This window comes from Protopterus annectens, chromosome 4.part1, assembly GCF_019279795.1.
Source record: "Protopterus annectens isolate FY-2018-M chromosome 4.part1, PAN1.0, whole genome shotgun sequence".
Taxonomy (NCBI): Eukaryota; Metazoa; Chordata; order Ceratodontiformes; family Protopteridae; genus Protopterus; species Protopterus annectens.
Window position 1 is genome coordinate 73,922,381 of NC_056734.1, and position 15,220 is coordinate 73,937,600.

The window sequence follows — 15,220 nt, forward strand, 5'->3', positions numbered from 1 at the left end:
TTTATTATATACAGTGTTCTCTCCAAATGGCAGTTTAGGCATCATTCAGCTGCTATTACTTAGTGTGTTTAAGTGTTGCTGATTGTTTATGCCTTTTACTTAACCACCAGATGACACTGACCATATGGTGTAAATTGCCATCCCAGCCACTCAGTGGCATGGTCTGCAGTAATGCAAAGGTGTAATTATGTCAAACCATGATGGAAATGGAAATGGTCTCGCTCCCCAGTGCAGGCACTTTCTCTATATATTACTTATCCTTATATCAGAAAGACAATGTTTCTTCTGCTGCTGACAAAAGAATGTTTGAACACAATTTCCTTTTGAACAAATAAGGAGCGCTTTTTTTCCTGCCAGTAATGTCACTGCTGACCTACTGGATTTTCAGCTGCTCCACATGGTTGCTTACCACCGAAGGCATTGATGCTCTTGTCCCATGAATGTCTCAGTTAGTTCCCCTATGAAACCTCAAATTACAAGATGCCAGAGACCCAAAGCATCAAGAGACAGATATTTTGTTTCTCTGCATCTTGAAATTTAGGCACTTGACATGTCAGAAATTTGATATCATCCATCTGTACATGTACCATCTGAGTGTCATACACATTTTCTTCCCTAGAATTCATCAGAAGCCTCTTCTGGTATTCCTAATTTTGCAGCTCATCCTAGAGTTTCTTTTGCTTGTGTACGTTAATTCCAAAACCTCATCCCAGTACCTTATTTTGACTCCATTGTTCTATTTCCTCTAATCTCTACTCTTCATTACAACCCCACTCTTTTCAGACTTGTTAAGCAACCCAACCACATTTCAGTTGTGCACATAACATTTATCTTCAATAAGTTCATTCTGTATGGTCTCTAGAACTGAACTTCACCCTTTTACACAGGCTTTCCTGTAAGATGCATACTAATTTTTCCTGCTGATGCCAGCTAGAATTCTGCATGTATCATAATATATCACCAGTCCGTACAAGCACTACTGCATAACATCTGGCTTTATGTCTAGCAGCCAGGTACACTGATCTTTTGTCTTTAAAAATGTCAGCAATGCAGGGAACAAGTATTCTTACTGCAGACCTGAAACAGAAGGAATTGCTCATAATTAACAGACAGTTGAGATACTACTGCAGTCAGTGCAGACATAATGAGGTAAGGAAAATTGTAACCAGACATCAAGCAGTGGTTAAAACATGTGCGCGCGTGTGTGTGTGTGTGTGTGTGTGTGTGTGTGTGTGTGTGTGTGTGTGTGTGTGTGTGTGTGTGTGTGTGTTACTATGTGCATGTCTGTCTGCCCATGAGCTGATAAATTAATATAATTTCTCTTATCTAGGCCATCAGCAGTACTATTTAAATATCAGAGGAAATGAGTCAGAACATCTATTCAGTTTAGTAGAGAAGAGAAAAGAAAATTATCACAAACATTATTCCATCAATAAGTGGCTTTTTTAATGTAATTTTAGACCTAATTGCATATTTTACTTTCTTTACAGTGTAAGACTATGTTCACCTTTCCCGAACTTTCACTTGTTTTCGGTGGGCCTTCCCCTTTCCTTCACTGAATAGGTGTTCAAATAATTGCCTTGACTTTTGTTCACGATCCAGAATGTCTTTTGGAAAGAGGCTCTTTTCATCAAAAGTGGCCTTTAGCGCTGTAAGAAGTAAGAATGACAAATTACTGCTGCAGTTTGTGCTTCTTAGAATGAGAAGATATTTACCATTATTTTACTGCATGGCCTATATCTGTCACAATAGTCAAGTTAAGTCTGAATGTAGCATTCCCTCCTAAAATAATAAACAGTAATTACAATATATATCTTTAAATGGCATATACAGTTAAAGTTTGTTTTTTTATTCTTTCTTTTTTGGGGGTGCTTTTTTCATAATTTTACAAGTTTGCTAAACGCTACTGGAGTGAAAAGTGATGTAACTGATTCCAGATGGAAAACATCCTATTACCTCTATGTTCAAAACACAGTAATACTCCTTTCTTTCTACACTGCTTTTATATTTAGCATTATTGCAATTGTTTGCTATTCAGAATACAGCCTGCTGTTTTTCTTCTCCAGCAGCATCCCATTTATTCTACTGTAAGCTTAGACACTGTATTTATTTCTCAATAATATGACTGCAAAGCATTTTAGAATTTCATTTTGATTAAATGATGACTTGACATCACTATCCTCATCTGCATTTTGTATCACATTCTAACTGGTTTATGGTCAGAAATTAAACAGCTATCAGTTGCAGAGGAGAAAGTGTGAACAAACAGAGTGCACAATGTAAAACAAATGTAAAGCCTTTATATAATTATTGATATATATATATATAAAAAAAAAAATATATATATATATATATATATATATATATATATATATATATATATATATATATTAGGAGTGAATATAAATAGCTATACACAGAAGCATAGGAATGTTAATACATTATCTGCCTATCTGTGAGAATAGCATAATGGCTTCTGGAAGTTCCAGCCAACCACATATGTACCACCCCAACTGCACAGAAAGGCACCCTCCAGTCTCCAGCTTGTATAACAAAAAAAAAAGAAAAAGAAACTGACAGAGTGAATAGTATGCAAAGAAAGGCAACAAAAACTGTGCAAGATCTAGGCCACCAGCTTATGAGCAGAGTCAAAATCAACTTACTTTGTGCATTCTGAAAAGTAATAGTGGGAAGTTGTGGAGACTTATCAGACATGTTCAGCTACCTAAAGACATTAACATACCCCCCAAAAAATGAAGATAAACAAGGGCAATGTTGTACAAGTTATAAACAGAGGTAACAACTGCCCTATCAGGAGAAAAGCTGGGAGTCTGTCTGTACTATTAGCAAACTGAGTTTAGCAGCTTGGACATCAGAAGGCCATTAGCGCAGGGAGAAAAGAGTGACCTATACCTGCTCCCCCTCATTGGGGGAATGATCCCTGTATGCATTCATGAACCCAGACATCGACAACCCTGAACATCAATATTATCACTGTTCCATTGTTCTTTTCCAGCCGCATTGCTTACAGGGTGTCACAATACTACTCAACAAGTGATTATGTCTTAATAGGTGAGACCTGCTTCCTTTTTCTCATGGTAACACATACTTTAAGCTATAGCACAGTCTAGGTAGTGAGTAAATGTTATTTGCTACTGGATATGCAATCTTCATTTAAGATGTCAGTTGTAATAGGAATTTTGTTTTAAAGATAAATGTATAATCCTTAATAAGATAAATTTAAATGACTTTGCAGTTTTAAACAAATAATGCATAAACTTCACACTTATTTACTACAACTGCTTAATTTATCCCCCTCCTTCACTACTCATTTTCTGATGCGCAGCAGTTAGCAGCCATGTTGAACAGCTTCCTCTTATCATGATCTAAAATAGCATGTAATACATGATTTATTTACAGATTCATACATCCATATATATTCCAAAGATATTGGGCCCTATGTCCATTTAATTATTCTCAGTACCCTCCCTTAGCCCTCACCTCCTTTCCTCAAAAGAGCCTTACTAGTCAATACTAGACTAAATTTGTGAATACCCATCCAGTCATCTAGGTTAAAGAAGATAATGAGTCATGTTATCATATAAGGTGAAGCTTATTCCAAAGGTTTGGAAGGCACTAGGCTATAAACTTGTCCCTCCACCATATTTTATTTATCTATTGGTGATGTGAAAAACTGAGAGGCTGCCAGCCCAGATAGATAGAATTTTGTAAATAATTATATGTCATTGTAAATATTAATATGATCCACAGGCTTGTGTAACAAATGTAGGAAAACTGTGTTAGGTTCTGAGCTTCTGAAATGTAACCACTGTGCACCCTGCTGGAAGAAAGCTGATAAGCAAATTATTTTATGACTGTGTTTGATCTCAAGCTAGGAGACATAATGTCTGGGCTAGGAAATTCTTTCTGTTGTTCTAAGACAGAGATAACTACTAGGTTTTACATGTAAAGTGACTTTTATTGCTGTGGCTTCCTGGCAGGTGCATATTAGAAAAAGAAATGTTAAAATTTTGAGTTCTGTTAACCTGGGAACTAAATCAGAGAAGTATCAAGAATGATGTAATCTGAAATGACTCAGCAGTAGTGTGTATTATCAATTTAAGGGCTATCTCAGAAAGTAAGAATGGCATTTTGTAATTTGTTCTGAAGCTGACAACAACTCACTAGCACTTCTCATCTATATTTAATTGCTTTGCAAATAAGACCTAGATCTTAGTATTTCTCTTAGAGATATATAGGAATATAGTCAGATTAGTCCAGCTGTTTTCTATATTTATATGAGACTATCCTACAATATTGTTTTAAAGTATTTCCTGTGATTTCTGAACTCTGTAATGTCATTGTGTTGAACTGATGAGTATTGTCCTATATTTTTATTATTTATTATTAAATATTTTTAAACCTTTCAACTGTGGCTGTTTTGTGTAGAGATAATTTAAGCTCTTAGAGTACTTGCATGTATTTGGTGATACTATACTAAGCCACTCTAGAATAGCCTTGCTGTTTATCACACTTACTATTTGGATTTGTTTTTAAAACTACAACCATCCTGCTACAGTCCCCATGAAGAGCTCAGTGACTCTGCAACCTAACACCACTCTAAGTATTCAGCTGCTGTACCACCTTTATCTTTTATCCCACTGCTGGATACATTGTTATAAGAAAAGCGCAGTCTGAGCCTGAACTGTCTGCAAACACAAACAGCTAAAGTTAACTTTGGGTATGTCTCTACCTGTTTGAGCTAATATTCATTATCCACTGGAAAGCACTCTGCTTTGGCTTATAAGCAGTATCCACCACTCACACTCATCTTCCATTTCTCTTTTATTTCCTTCTTTTAGCAAATAGTATCCATAACTGATCAAATACTGTGTGTTTGTTAATTTAAATTGAGACCACAGTAGCCTACTGTTACAAGTTTATCCTGTTCTTCCACCTGAAAAATGGTTAAGAAATGACTTACAGCTTCAGAGTAGTCCTTGGTCAATTCTGATTGTTTCTTAAACACAAACTTGTCTTTGCTTGAATCTTGGCTCATCCCACTCCATTCCCCCTCGCTACACTCATGCTCACTCCACTCCCCTCCCTGCCCCCATATCCCATCCTCCCCCCAATACCTGTAATTTAAACTTGACCAAGCCACACCCACCAGAATTCAAACCACCAAATATGCTTAAGTAATTATAACTAACCCCTCCCATTACAAATTACTACCTATCTCCAATACATCTGCACTCACACACAGTAGCAACTACCAAATAGAAACATACCCAGTAAACACCCCAAACATCTCATACATAACTTCTAACATTGAATATGTGACATTATAATCCACCCCTCCTACTCCAAAACATCCTACTACATTAACACAAACTGTCCATATTACCTTCTCAGGTACCAAACCCATACTTTAAAATGTTTACTAATATCTACTTAATTCCAAACTCACCCCCCATTATATCCTGAATAATCATCATGTTTACCAAACCTCTTTCACTTTTAACTCAAATACTACTACTTATTACCATATCTTACCTAACCTATCTCACCCAACCTCTCAGTGCAAATCACCCACTATCATTTCATACAACTAACACAATCTCCATGATCCACACATATTCCTCAACCTGCATATCACCCAGTCTCTACCCCTTCAATAATAGTATGCTCTTCACCTACAAACTCTTACCTAACCCCAAAACCTCTACTCACATCTATATTAGCCACATCCTCATAAAGCTTACACCCCATAGATTACATACCAAGCAACTCAAATACCTCTTCTGCCATCTCATCTCTAGCCTTCTCTCCTGTGACATTCACCCAAACCCTGGCCCTTCTCCCACACACATCTCAACCTCCCAATCTCATCTTCCTCCCACAACTGGTAAACCTCTTCGTTTCTCAGCTCTAAATGCTCAGAGCATATGCAACAAAATTCCTAGCCTCCATGCCTGGCTTCTCCATAACCAACCCGATATTCTGGTCATCTCAGAAACCTGGCTCAAACTCCATATAAAAGATGCTGAATTAACACCATCCAACTACTCCATAATTAGGAAAGATAGAACACATAAAAAAGGAGGGGGAGTCGCTCTCCTCTACTCATCATCCCACTTAGTTACTCCCTATACCAAACCTATTCCCAAATTTGGCAAGGCAGAACTAATTCCAGCCCGACTTCATATAAGCAAACATAAACTTATATGCATAGTCTCCCTTTATATCCCTCCTGGAGACAATATCGCAACCCTTGAAAATATTCTCTCCTGGTTTTCTAACAACATCACCAATGAAACTATAATCCTGGGTGATGTTAATATTAACTGGTCAACAATTCAATCTCTTACAAATTCACTTAATATAAACTTGTACAACTTCACGCAGTTTATTAACTCAACAAATATGCCTTCCAAGAACTTCCTTACTGGAAGCACCCTGGACTGGATTCTAGTTTCTCATCCACATTACATCTCTGATAGTGGCACTCTACCCAACCCATTAGGTGACCACTTCCCCACTTTTGTCCATTATCCCTCCTCCATACAACTAACTCATACCTACACCTTTACTCGCTGTCTAAAAGTCTTTAATCCTAGCACACTCTCAAATGCACTAAAAATGAACTGGAACCCACTAAAAACCCTTCCCTTAGAAAATGCTGTTACCTACTTTAACTCAACTTTCCTTAACTTGCTTGACTCCTTTGCCCCTCTGAAAACAAAATGCATAACAAGCAATCTTGTACCTTGTCTAACCAAAAATACCTTACTAGCCATGCAGTTCCGGGACAAAGCCTGGAAACACTACTCCAAAAATAAAACTATCACCACCCTTAATGAATTTAAAACACTTCGTAACAAAGTAAAAAAACTTATTATCTCAGACCACAAAGCCTTAATTCTCTATGCTCCAAACCAACCATAACACCAACCCCCAAAAATTCTAGCATATAATCTCCTCCCTTCTCAATCCTGGCAAAAAAGAAAACCCCTGCCCTGATCCAGATGCCTCTGACTTGGACTTAGCCACCCAATTTAACACTTTCTTTATCGATTCCATAAGTAAACTCACATCATCCTTCACTTCCCATTCGGCTTCACCACCCTTATTTCCACCTATCCCTCCCTCCCCTAGCATCTCCTACTCCCAATCTCCTCCTTTCTCCTTCAACCCCATCCCTACAGCCACCATAAAAAAACTTCTACTAACATTGAAACTTGGCTCCAATGCCCCTGATGATATACCCTCATATTTATTAAAAGTTGCCACAGAAGGCATAGCTCTTCCCATCTGTATTCTTATAAATTGATCTTTTGCTGAATGTCAAGTTCCCCAGCTTTGGAAAAAGGCCTTTATTATTCTACTCCATAAAGGTGGTAATAACAATAATATCACAGACTTTCGACCTATCGCTATCTTATCCCCCATTTCTAAACTTCTGGAAAAATGCATCCATCTACAACTTCTACCTTACCTCATAAACAACCAACTTCTAACCCCTACTCAACATGGTTTCAGACCTGGCCACAGCACTAACACAGCTCTCCTCTCCTTCCTAGAAACCATTAATAAGGCCCGTGACACTGGCCACATCATGTCCACTCTCCTCCTTGACCTCTCTAAGGCATTCGACATTATCTGTCATAACATTCTTTTCACTAAACTCTCCAAACTAAATCTATTCCACTCCTCTATTAACTGGTTTACCAGTTACCTCTCAAACAGACAACAAGCAGTCAGATGGAAAAAAGCCACCTCCCCTTTTCTCATTACCCCCACAGGTGTCCTCCAGGGTTTCATTTTAGGCCACCTTCTATTCAATATATTCATAAACGATTTTTACCAAGCCATCCCAAATGCCAACCTTGTCCAATATGCCAACGATTCAACTATAATCTGCTCTGCCTCTTCTATACCCACCCTAGTTAAATTAACAGAAGATGCCTTCTCCACTGAGCAATGGATGATGGACAACCATCTAGCACTCAATGCTACTAAACCAAACTTATGATATTTACTGGTTCCAAAACCACCACCCTAGATAAAACCTCATTCTCAGTCACCAGTCAGAGTAATACTTCTCTCAAAATAGTCTCTAATGCTAAACTACTAGGAGTCCTGATCGATAACCAGCTAAAGTTTGATAATTATCTACAAGTAAATATAAAAAAATGCGCAAAAAAATAGGCATGCTTTACTGCCACAACCGTTACATCTCTCCCTCCACTAGGCTCACCCTCGCCAACACTTACCTTATCCCATCCCTCCTATACGGTGCCTCTATCCTTGCTAACCTGCAATCCTCCCTCAAGACTAAACTCTCCTCTTGTTATAATAAAATAAAATTTGCAACCGGTCATAGATCCATTTCCCGTCATTGCACTGCCCTACACCAACTGAATTGGCTTGAGCTGTCTAATTACCTCATCTATATTCAACTTGTGCAAGCACACAAATTTATTTTCACCCCCCTCTCTCTTGTCCCTCTCTTGCTACCACCTTTAAAATGCACCAACCAAATAGACTTTTGAGATCTAATTCCCAAAATCTAATTGAATTGCATAAACCTACCCGTCCACCAGGCAAACATCTAATGTCCTTCTCTCTAGCATGCCATTGGAATTCCCTCCCACCTCTCATCCACATCACCAGCAACCTCTCTTCATTCAAAACCTTACTTCGCATACACCTAACTTCACTATGGGAATGCTCTTGCTCCCACCCCACATAATCTCCCTACACTATAGCTACTCTCTCTAAGCTATAATTCACAATAGCCTCCCATTGGTTTGTACCACTAATAAACTCTAGGAATTAGCATAACTCCTAGAATGGTGCAATTCATTAGCCTATAAATTAACTGTATGAATTAGCATAACTGTTAAAAAATGTAGACTGTTTCTGTTATTGCATTGTGCTAATATGTTAAACTGTTAAAAACTTTGACTGTTTGTAAAGATTACTCTTATTGCATTGTACTAATATGTGCACTCTACTAATATGTGTCTTTCTATTTGTTTAATTTTGCTTCATTTGTGCACATTACATTTCTCTAATAACTTATTCTTATTTTAAATCTGTAATTTTCTGGAACTTTTCTCCCCAGGACTCCACTGAAAACAGGCTCTTCATGGCCCAGTGGACTATCCTGTCAAACAAACTATAAATAAATAAATAAATAAATACATAAATACATAAATAAATAAATAAATAATAACATTGCACAGTAGAATTGGTCACCCCTTGGGAAGGGCCTTATTAGTAGATGATAAGTAGTGGTTGGTGGCAGTGACTTCTACCTTATAGTCTGGTCAAAAGGGGGCATAGCTGAAGAACCTGTGCCAGCCTTCCCCAGGAGTGCCTGTGTGTTTGTATTTAACTCATATCTCAAAGTGTGTGTGTGTGTCAGCTACTTGGGCAGGGATGCAAAGCACTGGTTAGACAGAGAGGGTGCTGGAGGTTTTGGCTTGACCATTCGGCTGAGATCTTAACCCTATAGCTGTGCCAGTGGGGAGTCCTATTGGGGATCTGGAGAGAAAGGGAGAAACCAGCCCCGGACTGACTGTGATCTCTGTGTGCTGTGAAGGGAAACTGTACTTTACTGTTTGTGTACTTGTTATCCTCCCAATGTGGACACCCCTCAATGGTGAGGATTGAGGGTCCTTGATTACTGGGCTAGTGCACGGGCATCACAGGTGAACATTTAGGTTCCCGGTTCTAGCAATGGTGGATTCATTGGACTTGCAGAAATGCAAGTGATCTAGGACAATCTAGTCTGTAATGGTGTGGCAAGAGAGATAAGAGATCTTCCCTCAAAAGTCTATAAGACACTTAATACTGTGATGGAGATTTCAGCCTCTTGTAATAGTTCTGGAGTTCAGCCCTATGATCAGTCTTTTGCTTTTCCTTCTGAACTGCACATTATGCATTTAATGTAGGTGAAAATTACCTTGGGTTTCCCCCATAAGTGAGTCATTGTTCATTTAGACTACATGATTGCCAAATTCAATAAAGGCATAAGCAAAATAAATAAATGAAGAATCATTATATTACATAACTGTGATTATAGAAAAAGGCAAGTTATATATCCAGACTGCTCTGTTTGTGCAGCATGCATCTTTTAGTTACCCCCTCTATGCTCCTTGTCTTGACACACCACCCATACCTGGCATTCTACAAGGACTATGTGGTCTTACCTGTTCAGGCAACCTCTCCCATTTTATCCACTTCTCATTCTGACAGGTATTTTCTAATATTTATGTTGGGCTTGTACTTTTAATCTTAAGATCAAGTCATCCTCTCTTCTATTTCCCTCCTCATAAATTGTGCGTCATTAGACTGTCTCCCTGTATCTTGTACACCCATGCATTAGCCCCCTTTCTTTCCTATCTTCAAGTGAGAATAGAAATGCAATTTCTTCCCTTAGCCTTTGCTCACATTTCCTTTTTACTCTATTAATCATTCTTTGCATCTTAACGGCTACCTTGATATCCTTATTCCTCTATATGGGCCAGAACTCAATACAATACTCTTCCTACAGGCAGACCAGGAATCTATAGAGGGGCAGCACAACTTTTCTATTCCTGGAGTGTATTCCTCAAAGGATACAGCATAGCATCTTACTAGCCTTGGTCTTACATTTATCAGTTTGCACATGGTGATTCAGCTATGACAACCTCACCAGTGCCTTTATCCTGGCCCTTGCTTTTCAAGAGCATGTCTTCTTTCAGTTTAGAATTATTAGAGCTCTGTGAAGTATTTTTATACTTTACTGCATTAAGCCATAAATGGCACTTCTCACACCACTCTGTCAGTCTCCTTAGGTCCATTTGGAGTTATGCTCCCCCATCATCCAGATACCTGTCTGCAGACAGGTATAGACAGTTGTCAGTGTTAGTGTCCACCATCCATCCATTCATGTCTCCATGGGTCTATATTAGATGCTCAACTGTGCAAAACGGCGAACACCTAATGAGCTACACATATACGCCAAAGGACGTAAAGCTCAAAGGCCCTAAAAGTTGAAAACAAGAACACCAAACTAATTCCCGTGGCCAGCAGGGTGATCGTGGGGAAGAGGAAATATGTCCTTTTCCCCACTGTAGTGCGATCTCGGAGTTGATATATATAGGTAGGGGGGATGTGGGGGGCACAGCCCCCCTACATGGGGGGTGCAGGGAGGCTTGCCCCCCTGCAAAAGTGTGATTTATGAAGTTTGTTTGTGTGTGTTTTACTTACCTGTGTGGCGCTGTTGTCGTTTAAAGTGCATTTGGTATTGCAGTTTTCAAGATTTAGGTCCTTTGCTCTTGTTGTAGTTCAGCGTATACGTGTTGCTCATTAGGTGTTTGTGGTTTTGGACGTTCGGTTTTGTAATATAGACCCTGCCTCCATTCATCCCCCCATCCACAGCCATTTTTTTCCCATTTTGTTTTGCACATGGGGTTGGAGTATCACTTCAACAGTGCAACAGTGGCAGTCATCTAGAATGAATGTTCACACCACCAGGTGGCTAGCCCTGCCGCTATTGTTCTTTCATATTACACACATGCATGCAAACTCACACCTATGGCCAGTTTAGATAGAATGAACCTCATACGCGTTAAATAATGCATTTCTCTTTTTATATGATTTACTTATACAGGTATTCCACCATAAGGGTTTTTTAGTTGCTCGTTATATTTGGTGTAGATAGAAACTACCTTATCAGTACAGCTCTAAGTGGAAGTAAAAATCAGAGGCATAGGCAGCAGCTTAAAAACAGGATTCATCGGAGTAGATGGATCACAGAAGAATTTATTTAGGTCATCAAGTGACTGCAGAATGTTTACTTTGGGGAATTCTCTAAATACAGAGGTATTTGTAAGAGAAGTACCACCAGTTTTAAAGGAAATGGTCACTGATTTATGGTCCAGTTTAATGAAGGAAGATGATACATATGGAGGTGTGCAAGAAGTGGCTATCTTTGTGAAGGCAAGATCCAGGCTATTTGAGATTTTTAGTAGGATAGTTAACTATTTGTACATGGGAGTTAGCATTTGTAATATCAAGGTCATGTTGGGGATGCCAGTGATTGGCAATGTAGGTCAGTGTGTTTAATGATAAACAGTTGAAGTCTCCAATAAGAAAGATGTTAGGTTTAATGTGGATTTCAATCAAGGTGCTAAGATAGCTACTGTGCCCAGAAATAGACATAATAGAGTATTTTATATATAACAATCAAGTGATAATTAATCTTATTTAGACTGATTTTGACATCTAGGAATTCAAATTTGGTGTCCCAAGAAATCAGTTCTAGTGATGGTGTCCTTTAAACTACTACCTCTCCTCCACAATTGCCAGAAGATTTGAAGACTTGATAGACATTGCATTCAGGAATGGAGGGAGACATTTAGCTGATTGTAAACCATCCCTGGGATTCATGAAGCTTGCGCCAGGCGCACGCATAGCGTAGGCGTTATAACGCCAAATATGGCCGCAGAGCGATTCAGGTACGATATAATTCCACATGCACTACCGGCGTACGCCAGATCTGCGCAGCCCCCGGCATAGGTATGCAAATCACCCCATGTGCAGTGTTGCACCATGCAAATGAAGGCATATAGCGATTCATGAAGTGGTGCAGGCGTAGTGTAAGCCCACGGAAATGTAAACCAAAAAACACGGTTTACATTTTCCCAAACATAACATCGGAGCTATGGAAGAGGGCCAGACACAGGTATCACAATGTGAACATATGCCAATAGCGAAATACACAGCCAATGGCATAAGAAAAGATGCACAACATGTAAATAACAACATTTAATGTCATGTCCACAGTAACGCACAGCACAACTGCAGGGCATGTGTGCGGAAGCTGTAACATAAAGAAATAATATAAAAATGTCATAAAATCGCAACGTAATAGAAATCAGGTTTACAGCATAACACACAATGGTAGGCATGGAATACCACAACCAAGGTGCAAGGGTTGCTAAGGGCTTGCGATAGTGTTCGGCATGGTAACTATGAATTAGTAGTCAGTGCCATGCAAATGAGGCAGATAATACTGAATCGCAAATGTCCCGCCGGAGGAAGGTTGTACCATACGGCGCAGCGGTATAACACTGAGGAGTGGCTCAGAGGAGATACATGACATCAGCAGAGGGGTGTGCCACTGTAGCACTAAGCACATTGGAGCATTGCAAATCTGGCCTGTCCGTTGCTAAGCAAAGCTGCAGGATAGGGGTGGGGAGGAATCGTTTAGCTGAGAGCACACATGGTTGCCAAAAGCGCATGTGTATGAGGATGAAAACGTGCCCGAAACCCAGTAATCGGACACACGTGCCGCAAACAATAGCAGAAACAGGAAGGTCAGGGGAAGGAAAGGAAATGCGGAAGTAGGATAATTGGAATACTAATGAGCAATCAACACCAATCAACCCACGAAGGCCAATCGACGGCAGCTGACAAGTCCGCTTGCAGAAACCTGCAAAACAGGATAGGGGAGGCATGTGAATGCAAAGTAAGGAGGGGAGGTATTGGATTGCAAAGATAGGAGACCTGACACAGCAGAGCAAAGCAAACCAACAGCAGACCGGCAGTAGCACACATAACGCAAGATACGCCAGGTCCAGGAAAGCACAAATGAAAGTAGGCTGCAGGATGCACGCCAGAAAATGGTAGGTGCAACGCGCAGAAATGTAAAGGGAAGGTCAAGAGGTAATCCACGGCAGGCAAATGTAATTCAACACCAAAGGCATCACAATAGTAGTTCCGGCAGTAAAACACATGACATAACCTGCAGCTACGAACGTACATACACAGCCTATGACATCATCGGTGTTCACAGCACAATAGTATAAAGTGTGTAAGCACCCAACACACACCTGTGTATTCCAAAACACCGCACCATAGGTGTAAATACACGGGGAACTTTTAAAATGTACATGTTGGGAGCTGCCATAGCTGTGATTCATCAGCATGTGTTAGAGACTGACGGTGTTGTGGAGGATGATGCCGACAACCACCGCAGGCCTCGGAGGAGAAGGAGAGTGTTCAGACTAAGGGTAACCTACCAGGGGCTACATGACCTGGAGATAGTAGAGCGTTACAGGGTGGACAGGGACATCTTACAGCAAATAGTGGAGCTGTGCCGGCCACGCCTGAGAACCAAAAACAACAGAGGGGAACCCATCCCAGTGGACACGAAGGTATGTGTAAGCCTGTGAATACTGGCCACAGGTACCTTTCAAAGGCCAACTGGAGATATAATGGTTATCTCACAGGCATCAACATCCAAGGTACTACACCAGTTCCTGGATGCCATGTTACCACATGCCAATGAGCAGATATACTTCCCCAGAACTCAGTAGGAGTTGGCCAGCAATATGCGTCACTTCCACCGTGTGGCACAATACCCGGAGGTACTGGGTGCGATAGACTGCACGCACATACAAATCAAGTCACCACCCGGTGAGCAGGGTATGTGCTACATAAACCGCAAGGGATTCCACTCCATCAACTGCCAGGTCGTGTTTAATGCCCAGGGCATTATCATGGATGTGTGTGCTGGCAGCCCTGGAAGCTACCATGACTCCCATATCTGGCATGCCTCACAGCTGTATCAGGTATTTGTCAGGGGGGACATCCCACATGGCCATCTCGTGGGGGATGCTGGCTATGCACTGGAGCCATGGATGATAACTCCCATCAGAAATGCACACACACCCATGCAAGAACGCCATAATGAGGCACACGCACAAACCAGAATCATCATAGAGCGTGTGTTCGGGATGCTGAAATCATGGTTCCGGTGCTTGGATACATCTGGTGGAGCCTTGCAGTACTCTCCAGGCACGTGTGCCCACATCGTCATAGTATGTGCCATGCTACATAATATGATTCTGCGGAAGCAGCTGCAGCAGGGACAAAATGGTGAAGGCCCTCATAGCCCACCGCAATTGCCAAGGACAGTACAGGCACAGAGGGATTCAGACCATGAACACACTGTGCCAGCCCCAGTAGGCAGATGGAGGCATGCCCAATATGCCTACGCCTTGGCAAAGAGGGAACGTATAGCACATACACTGACCATGTAGGCCCCTATGGACTGACACCTCTCCACCTGCACACACAGTAAAATGGATGGCACACAAACATGACCACCTGTAAATTGTAATGTATAGGTGGCCCAATGTGTGACTCCTACATAGGCAGC

General features: G+C 40.5%; 1 protein-coding gene across 1 annotated transcript in view; it reads right to left on the minus strand.

Moving 5' to 3' along the window:
• WDR49 (WD repeat domain 49) overlaps positions 1 to 15,220 on the minus strand; it is a 983,894-nt gene that overhangs the window by 12,112 nt on the left and 956,562 nt on the right. The window contains exon 19 of the mRNA XM_044070738.1: positions 1,508 to 1,649. Coding sequence (XP_043926673.1) covers positions 1,508 to 1,649 — 142 coding nt within the window. The remainder of the gene's footprint in view (positions 1 to 1,507; positions 1,650 to 15,220) is intronic.